Source organism: Tyto alba, unplaced genomic scaffold, assembly GCF_018691265.1.
Source record: "Tyto alba isolate M040663 unplaced genomic scaffold, T.alba_DEE_v4.0 Super-Scaffold_27, whole genome shotgun sequence".
In the NCBI taxonomy this organism is placed as follows: Eukaryota; Metazoa; Chordata; class Aves; order Strigiformes; family Tytonidae; genus Tyto; species Tyto alba.
In genome coordinates, this window is record NW_024881301.1 from 32,221,118 (window position 1) to 32,231,421 (window position 10,304).

At 39.1% G+C, this 10,304-nt stretch overlaps 1 protein-coding gene across 6 annotated transcripts in view; it reads left to right on the forward strand.

Annotated features, from left to right (window-relative positions):
- GRB10 (growth factor receptor bound protein 10) overlaps positions 1–9,875 on the forward strand; it is a 146,866-nt gene extending 136,991 nt beyond the window's left edge. For all 6 annotated transcript variants that reach the window (XM_042798148.1, XM_042798150.1, XM_042798149.1 and 3 more), the window contains 6 exons: positions 2,319–2,396; positions 3,065–3,181; positions 4,069–4,135; positions 5,148–5,235; positions 7,869–7,962; positions 8,762–9,875. In XM_042798148.1, the coding sequence (XP_042654082.1) occupies positions 2,319–2,396; positions 3,065–3,181; positions 4,069–4,135; positions 5,148–5,235; positions 7,869–7,962; positions 8,762–8,908 (591 nt within the window). In that variant the 3' untranslated portion in view covers positions 8,909–9,875. The remainder of the gene's footprint in view (positions 1–2,318; positions 2,397–3,064; positions 3,182–4,068; positions 4,136–5,147; positions 5,236–7,868; positions 7,963–8,761) is intronic.
- The last annotated feature ends 429 nt before the right edge of the window (positions 9,876–10,304 follow it).

Sequence of the window (10,304 nt, forward strand, 5' to 3'; positions counted from 1 at the left end):
ATATATACAAAAATAAAATAAATCTATACAAATAACATGTTACCCATAAAAATCCCACCTCTCTTCCACGCTGTTACCTTACTCTGATACTCTGTGTCAGAGTGTAACATACAAAAAGTGATATAAAATAGAGGGATGCACAACCTGGGACTGCAGTACTTGATGCTAGCTACATGGCCCCCAAAACAGGATGGAGAACTTTGAGCTCCGTCAACTTTGGCGCTCTGTGCAACAAACACGATTCCAGATTTGGCAGTGGGGGCACGGCTGTTCCCTCAGGCGCTGAGGTGAGCACGCCAGCACCCTGCTGGTGGCTGCTGCGTGCCAGGCTGTGCCCAGAATTGCGGTGTGTAACCCAGGGGTGCTGCGAGCACTTGGTTTCTCTGTCCTGGATGAACAGAGTCACCATTCCTGCCTAAGTAGCAGCCCACAGCAGCAAAGCCTTCCCAACCCTCTCTGCCAAGATGCCATTTTCCCCACCAGCGTTTCACATCCACCTGCTGAAGAAGATGCATTCCTGCAGCATGCATCCAAGGACCTGAAAGGGAGCAGGGGCATCAGAAAGAGGATGAGGTTTTACTGCTTCCTGATTCGTGTGTGGCATTGAATAGGAGAAGCCACAGTGATTCTCACTGCAGCATGAGCATTGTTTATTCCTCCCTTCCCATTCAAAAAAGTTTATGCCATTTGTTTATCCTTAAGGCATAACAAATGTTTACTACAATTACCTGATCCTGGCTGCACCCAGACTGCCCATCATGCAAAACCCTGTATGTGTAGGGAAAGCAAAGGCCTTTCCTAGGCCTGCGGGTATGAAATTGCAATGCCTGTTCTCCATCTACATTACGTGGTCACTTTCCAGACCAGATCACATCTCTTTGAATGCTTTCCAAATATTATCTCCTTTGATAATCGTAAGAGATTCTGTGTTGCAGTACAGAAATTCCTATTTTGTTACAAAAGCAGGTGCACTAGCCATAGTATGGATGCAAGAAGCAATCCCAGTTACGAGTTGCATATTTGATCTCTGTGGGGCTGATACCTCTGTTGGCTATCGTAATCCGCTCTCCAGGTACTTGACTTGACTCGTGTTTAATACACGCTAACAATTATGGTAAGAATTTTAGTCCCCAGGCAATTCCAAGTGCTTCTTCTCACCTGTCCTTTACTTTCCCTATTTACACAGAATTTTGCATTGTGGGGAAGGTGCTCAAACAGAGGGTCAGATAATTGTATTGAACTGTGCCTTGAATATACCACTTGTTTTGAAGAAATCAGTTACACTGGTTGAGGCACTCATGTTCCTGAATGGCAAGGAAGAGCCTTCACAGTGTAGAGAATTAGCTATCCTTACCAAATATGTAGCCATGTGTCTTCCTGTGACCATTCCGAGGAATCTTTGTTTTCAGCGTGACCTGTGGCAGCATAGATACTGTATGGCAGTCATTTCTGTATACTGGTATATAACATGCACCCTTAGGCAGTTAACACTAGGGGAAAAAAAAATGGGTTGTTTTTAAGAAACACTGAAAGATGATTAAAGGTATACAGTCGGGGAAATTTAAGGCTGTGCCATAAGGCTGTGGCCATGGCCTTCCTTTTTATTAACCTACTGCTTTAGCTTTCCATAGTCATATATTAACCTGTTTACAAAATTATATATACCATTTCAGTTAGAACACTGAGTAAGCAATGTTGCTATACTTCAGCGCGGTGCCTCTAGGGAAGGCACTGAGTAGGTGTTTTCCTACCATTGTAGCTACTAGTGTTGCTAAAATTTATCACATTCAATGAGGAGCATGACTGGAATTCAATACCCTTATTTTTGTAAGGATGAAGAAAGTATCAAAAATGTTATTTCCTGCTGAAATTTATTAAAAGAGCTAATGAAATAGAAAGGTTCTTATTTTTTATCATTATGAAACCCGAATTTGGGCACCTTCGGCAGAATTTTTTTTAAGTTCACATTACTAGAGGGTAGGAAGAAGGGGAGTTAATATGTGCTCTCTGACCTCGAGTAAAAGCTTGTATTCTATGAGAAAAACCTGGTGATAGCCGAGAATGGCAGAAATTACCTGTGTATTTCACTCAGGCTTGTAAAAGTGCTATCTTTTAAATAAAACTTGGGCATATTTACTGCTCAATTGGCATCTGCCAATCACTATTACTCAACGCATATTGCTTTGGGACAGCTTCTGATGATGAAAATAATAAACTGGTAGCACCTTGCTTCAGTGTAAGTGGCATTATGAAATCACCACAGTTTTTTTCCAAGGGTATGTAGTTGAATAATAATGTCCTTGCATTTCTGTTGGCAGTATGGAATGCTACTGTATCAGAATTACAGAATTCCCCAGCAGAGAAAAGCCATGCTTCCACACTTTTCCACTCCAGTAGTAAGTAGCGAACTTTACCTCATTAATGTATGATGTTGGAAAAGATACATTTGCTTTTGCATTTTAAAAGTGGAAAATCTTACACTAAGAAATGTAAATTCAGTATTGTGTAGCAAATCAATGTAAAGTTCATGTTTCGCATGAGTACACTTTACGTGGCTGGCTCTCCATTATCTTAGGCTTACATGATCCACATGATTGAAAAATCTTGGATACGTCAGGCACTTTGAGATGTACAGTACAGAGACATCTGGCTGTCTCTGCAGAAGCCAGCTTAGGTCTGGCAAAACTAACACGTAAATTTCTTAAAATATGTTGGGCCAAGAGCTGACTGTTAGCTATCTAAAAGTGAAGATCCTATATTTGGATCCCAACTGGCCCTGAAAATGACTGGAGTATAGTAATAGGGCAAGTGGGCAACTTGAGCTATACAGATTTTATTCTGAGCCTTTGAATCCTCTCCCTACCCTACAGCCTAAAAAGAAAAGCCATCTATTTTTGTGTCTGTGGATCTTTTGGAAGGGGAAAAAAAAAAAAGGAGATATATTTTCTGTGCTGTTGAAGGATAACTGTGGACAGTCTTCTGAAACCAAAACATTTTGAAATGAAACTCTCAAGCTGGTTTTTTCTTTCCCTGTTTTTTGAAACAAGTGAAAATTCCTTTTCAGAGAAGTGTATCTGAAAACTCACTAGTAGCAATGGATTTTTCGGGGCAAATAGGAAGAGTTATTGAAAATCCTGCTGAAGCACAGAGTGCTGCCTTGGAAGAAGGACATGCTTGGAGGGTAGCTATCTTCTCTTCTTTTCTATTTTTGTAATTAGTAAGTGTCTGTTGAGAGCCAAAACACAAGAGTGTGCTATGATGTTAGTGCAGTGCTGGTCACAGTATAGCTTAGCTCCGACCTGAAGCAATCACACTGCAAGCATGCAGATCTGAAAGTCAATATCCATCTTTAGCAAAACTGTCACATTCACAACAACCTTCTACCACTGCTTCTCTGTCCCCCTAGTGTCCAGAGGAAAGTTGAGGGGGAAAGCAGACCCACCAGAACTTTACTGCCAGTTTGCAAAACCAGTCTCTGAGGAGGAATATGTCAAATTAAATGCTTCCCCACATGGAAGAGGCTGGGGCTCTGACTAATGGCTTGCTCCCAGTAAGTTTAATTGCAGAATATACAAGAGGCAGGACCTCTTGCAATGAAAACTGATGTAACTTGTTTATAGTGTCTTGTGGACAGACAGCTGCAGTACAAGTTTTCCCACATGCTCGTCTCTTAGGGAATAGGAGTCATTACTGAAGCACTAGCTGGTGCTTTATGTATGGGAGGGAAATACTGCTTGATTTACTGAGTGCCTGGTGTTTTGCCTGAGCAGAAACATATCAGACTTTTCTTTTTTCTGTCATTTTTTTTTTCCTTTTTTTTTTTTTTTTTTTTTTTTTTTTTAAGATATTGAGCTTTCATCATTAACATCTGGCTTGTGTTTTAAGCCAACTGAAATGAGCTGCTGCTTGTAGATTAGCCCCCTTCAAAGTTGCATTTCTTTTTCTCATCCTTGCATTAAACTTGCCCAGCCCCCAGTTTCCTGTAAATTGAATCTGTATTGCATGTGCACTAATTCTCTTCTGTTGAGGCTTTAATGTGGATTTAACGGTAATTCATTTTCTCTATAGAAACGTAGCACAAGAATGAACATCTTGGGTAGCCAAAGTCCACTCCATCCTTCCACACTGAGTACAGGTAAATTCTGCTGGTTTGTAAGCATAGTATCAGAGGCCTCTTCGGGAAAATAAAAGTTAAATTTCATACAGAGGCAGAGATGAGTGCAGCTGGGTAGTATTAATGCCTCCATGTCAAATACAGTGTTTATGTTTATCAGCAGTTTCTGTCATTAACATGCTTACCCCTACAGACATAGTAGAAGGAACTTGTTTTCCTTTGAAGGCACACTCAAGCTTTTCTTCAATATCAATCTTTCAAAACTCAGATTTTATAAAAATAGATGCTCCATAAATGTTTCCATTTAAAACAATCCAGAAATCAACTCTTCAGTTGAAACAAGGGAAGTCAATGAGTGATCTGTTAATCTTTAAAGAGTAAAAATGAGTTCAAAATAGCATTCATTCCGTAATAACTGAATAATGTAAAATATGGATGCCCGTGAGTCCTGAACATCTGAGATACTAAGTTTATTAAAATTATAGGAAATTGCATATTAATATCCTGAACTTCTTAGAGGAAACACATCTATTCTCTGTTTCTGTCCTGTGTTTCTATTCCGTTGAACAGAGTTTAAAAGTACCATTTGAAAAACAATAAAACAGTAAACATATTTGGGGGTAACAAAAAAGCTAAAGTGCTTTTTGTTATTTGAGAGTTAAAGGGACCAGATTCTAACTCCTTAGCTTATACAGTGCATTTTTAAGAACTGTTTAGTCCCAACATTTTCAAGATGCTATGAAAAGGTAATATTATAAGAGATTTCTCTGGTTAACCTAATCATACATCTGCAAATCAGAAAATACATGGAGATAATGTCTGTCTACTTGGTATATTAAGTAGATGCAACAGCTGGTGCGTTTTTTTTCATATTGATTCATTTTTTTATAGAGATTGACGAAAGATACTTTATATTCTGTAACAAAACTATACCCACTTTTAAAATGTTTAAATAATTAGTATGTGGAAAAAACTGTTGCACATTACTGTTTCTAACCATCCTCTCTTTCCCTCTTTTCCCTCTTACCCCCAGTTATTCATAGGACGCAGCACTGGTTTCATGGCAGAATCTCTAGAGAAGAATCTCACAGGATTATTAAGCAGCAAGGGCTTGTAGATGGGTAGGTATTCCTGTTCCTTAGTATTTATGTTCTGTTGGTAAGCGTTACAGACAAGAGCACAACTTCTGCTGTAAGGGTTTATAGGTTTGTGAGCACTTCTGAGTAACCTGATTCTCGAGTAGTCCTATTATAACCTGCTTGGATTTCAAAAAGTCAAAGAGTATGTGTTTGTAGGAGTGGGTTCCAACTCTTAATTTGAATTTAAAAAGTACTAAGAATGCACTTAATTTTTTTTCTTTCTTTCCAGCAGAGGCAATCAAGTCTTAGAGAATGTTAGTATGAAAATAATTTGATTCCTATAATCTGCATTGAGGACATATTTTTCAGGCAAAGCTGTTCCTAGCCATTCACCCACAAATTTAAAATCAGCCACTTGTGCTCTTTTGCATGAATCGGAGCAGTTAATGATGTTTTCTCACTATTTATTTCTGTTCTAGAGCAAACAAATGAAAGTACCTGATCCAGCACTCTGTAAAATGAGTGTAGTTGAGATTTAAGCATCTTCTGAGCACCTCTGTTTCCCTTATTTATATGTAGCTACAGTTACTGAAGGGAAGTTGCTCAACCTGCATTCAGCAGTTCTTTATGTGTAGGATGGGAAAAGCATGGTTGCCTTCAGTTCACTCATGTCGTTGCTGTCAGGGTTAAGGCAGAAACTTCCATGCTGGCTTCTCAGGAGACAGTCAAGTTCAAACCTTTCTTCGCCATTTTCTGGTTCAGAAGCATCACTAATCTTTGTGAAGAATTAAATACATTAGAGAAATAGAAATCGCTAGTGTGTGTACATATTTATCAGGCAGGTTTTTTTATCGTTTTGGGTGTTTTGCTGGGTTTTAGCAGGTCAAACAGAGAAGAGAGTCTGAGAAAGCAAAGGAGCACTGCTGACTTGTTGGGTTTCTGGTTCTCTCACACTACAGATCTTCTCTACAATCTTGGGCTCATTTTGGTTTGTTGCCTTAGGAATCTACTGGCTCGTCCTTCTTGGGGTTTTCATAAATGTATTAATGCCTTTGAGATGGTGTTAAATTTGTGCCTAGGCAGCTGACTCCCTGAAGGTGAAGATTGGTTAGTTTGGCTGTAGCAAGGTCAGTCAGCAGTGGCAGAGGAACCACGTTAGCTGTGTGCTCTGGGATCTAAGGGTCATGGCTTGCCTGCGTTTTCCTCCTCTGTGTGTTCTTGAACAAAAGAAGGTAGAGAGTGAAGAGTCTTCTGATGGCTCATGTAAGATACTCCCCAATGTATATACACAGCTGATGCTGCTATCATTTGACTGTTTCTGAAACCTACTGTGGAGGATGCATCTATCTCTATAGTCATTGTTTTGTGTGGACAGCCTGTTGCTTGCCAGAGGTTGTGCTGAGCTCTGCTTTGTGCCACCAGTTTATGGTACCATGCATTATCTGAAATGGCTAGATGAAAGGTAATTTAGAGATAAACTGCAGTAACCACAGGGAGGAAAGATCTTTCTCCCTGAGATGGATCCTAATTATTAAAGTCTTTGGTCCCTTTTCCACACGTCTGGTCCTGCTAGGACTAAAAAGGAATGTTCAAATACCATGCATGGGTTCCGGTGGTGGCGAGACATACCTGTCTCTGAGTGTTGGACTGACCCTGGTTATAAGGATGATTTTTGTGGTATTGACATTTCTCAATCGGTTCTGAGAAGCTGGAGTAAGTTCTTTTGGATTCATAAGACTACAAGCAGTTCTTGCAACTCAGCCTTGGAAAAGTGTGTTCCTGGCTTAGTGGTTAGCAATTGAGAGGGCTTGAGGCCTGCCCCAGTACTGTGCTTGGCCGTCTGACAAATCCACCAGTGATTAGTGCTGTGAGCCTTCTGCCAAAGGTATATTCTTGTTTCCTGTGGCATGGAGGGGTTCTGTTTCCTTAGTTCGTAAATATCAAGGGGGACAAAGCATTTTTTGACTAGATTTTTTTCTCCTAAGTATGTATTTAACCATTTAAGTTAGGACTTCAATTTTGTGGGTCAACTTGGAAGTGACAGTTACATAGTGTATGATGTTTATAACTATACTCCTAAAGTATATTCTTTTACAGTGACACTGAGGGAAAAATACTGTGACTGTTTTAGAGGAAAAAATCAGTGTGTGTTTTCCCTATCTTGATAATGTGGATGCTATTTAACTAGGAAGTTGTTTTAAGACAGTATTGAGCTGTTTCTGTGCAATTGCAGCAATTTAACCTAAATGCAGTTTTACTAACATATCAGCTTTCTGTAAATTGATGCAAGATACTGGAGAATGGGAACAGATTTTCATTTATTACTTCCCCATCTACAGAAATCCAGATTTGCTTTAGAGTTAAGTGAGAACCTTTTCTTCATGAGAGTACATACCAGTAATGGATGGCTCAGTTAGACTGCCTCTTAAAAAAAGCCTCATACGTACATTAACAGGGGAAGGACTACTGTCATGTATCATTCGCTTCTTGTTTCTTCATTTATTAGTGTTGTGTAGCCATGGTATAAAAATCGAAAGCAAATTTCCAGTTATGGAATCACCTGTTTAATGCAACTAAAGAGTTAGGCAATAGCACAAAAGGACTTAGTAGTTCTGATTATTTACGAAGAAATGGATTGTGGTATTCAGTGTGTACTTAAAAATGTTCTCTCCTAGACTATTTCTTCTCCGAGACAGCCAAAGCAATCCAAAGGCATTTGTACTTACGCTGTGCCATCATCAAAAAATAAAGCATTTTCAAATCTTGCCGGTAAGTAGATTATTTTTGAAACTGATCACAAAAAAAAAAAAAAAAATTAAATCATAAATCTTTGCCAACATCTGAAGAGACCTCTTGTTAATTACTGATGTAATTAACAGGGATGGTCCCATTAGGAAGTACACTAGCAAGCATTCTTTAGAATTTTCAAATGTCTCATTAAAATTCTTTGTTCACATTGCCTGGAAAACTAGTGTAAATCACTTTGGTATAGATGTAATGTACAGAACTTGTACTCTGACTGACAGCAACAACAGTGCCGGTTGTCTCCCTGTCGCATAGGTGAACATAGAATAACTTAGGGAAACTTTAAAAAGTTTTATTCTGGAGGTTATCCAGTTAACATTGAGCTTAAAAGAACGTTGCACTGAGATGTTGAGAACCTATTTGATTTTTGTCTTGATCAAAAAGAGCACTGAAAGTCTTAAGATCACATAGACCTCTCTATTGGTCCAAAGCCTCTGTCCTTGCTTCGTCTGCCAATTTTGCAAACACCTAACAAATATTTTGGGGGTATGTTTGTTTTATGTAATGAAAACCAGTGCTGTCTCTACAGCTTTCAATTACTCTGCCCATGAGCTTTCACCTTTATCAACAAAACATTTCAAGTTGGGTTAACATCTGTTCTTTTCTAGTGCTGTGCATGGTTTCATGAAGATCTCGAGGCACTAGGTTGTTTGGGCAGTGCCCAGCATCTCTCTTACATCACACAGTTCTACTCTTTATGTTTTGCCACGCTTGCTCGTCTTCATGTGCCGTCTAACTTGAAAAGCATATTTTGTTTCCCCAGTGTGAAGACGATGGACAGATATTTTTCAGCCTGGATGATGGGAACACCAAATTCAGTGATCTAATCCAGCTTGTTGAATTCTATCAACTAAACAAAGGAGTCTTGCCCTGCAAACTCAAACACCACTGCATCCGAGTGGCCTTATGACCTCAAATCTGACTGTCATTGAAGACTGGATTTGCTAGAAGAGTAATTGTAAGAGAACGTTGACACTGGGGAATTGGCAGATTTGTAAGTTGGTAAAAATAAATAAAAATATTATGCACCTTGGGACTCTGAAAGGGATGGATTCGACAGGTGCCAGCAGACCAAGATTGCTGGTTTGTCTAACACCTAAGAGTGATTGCTGCTGAGTGTCCCAGCATCCCAAAAATGGGGGGAGGGTATGTAAAACCATGAGTAAATTTGAAACAAAACTGGAAACTTAACTTGGCTGGGCCACTTAACAGGAACAAGTGTGAAGAAAAATCTTTGAAAAGAACTCTTGCCCTGGAATAATCTTGACAATTAAGACTAGTGTGTTTACTTTTTGTATTGATCACTTTTTTTGCACTCCTACTTTGTTTCGGATATTGTATGCAGCCTATATTAGGAGCTGATGTGGCTTTTAAAATTCATGCAGGAGTTGGGTATTAATCTGCACCCTAAAATGTATGGAATGCTTCAGCCTAAAAGGATCTAGAAGAAAATCAAGAAGTGTGTGTGTGTGCGTGCGTGCGTGTGTCTCAAAACTTCTCTGGAGACCTGAGGTTCGATGATCTGCAGATGTCTTTGAAGAAGCAATGAGGATACAATTCTAAAAGAACATACCACCATATATGTACTTTTAAAACTGTTGACTTGTAGCATTATGGCTGTAGTACGTTGATGGCATATTAGTGGCATCCAGTCATGCAAAGACTGTATTAGATTCTATGCACAAATTTTTATTATTGGAGTGGTGGTTTGTTTTTTACAGCCTTTTGACTGTTTTCCTGAGGAAACTTACTGTTACGAAATAGAATAGGACTGAATGACTACACTTGTATTTGAAACCACCGTTTTTTGTGAGAAGATTCTTCTGCAGGTAGTCTTAGTATGACAAAATTAAAAAAAAAAAAAAAAAAAAAAAAAACAACAACAAAAACCAGTGTTTTTAGCTTTATAGCTCCTTGACTTTTCAGACTTTTTCAAAGAGCTCTTTCCGTATAGTAAAGCTACAGTGACACAAAACTCTCCTGGGGAATAGGGCATAAAAAGAACTGTCCCCCCTTCTGCTTTCTGTAGGGCCATGAAAGTTTACATGGTGAGAAAGAACATACTGGGAATGGAAACACATTTGATTGTCAACTAGCTGCTGGCAATATCATCCATCGAGGTAACAGGTGATCCCTGTGTCATGCACGTGAAAGCACACCAGTACCTACGGCAGACAAGCGTGTATCCTGCTCTGATGCTGGTCTGTCATCAGAACTACTTTATTGTTAATGTTTAAATCAATTATTTAATGTTTACACAATAACTCCTTCTGATGATAAATCAGTATTGAAGTTAGACAAGTCCC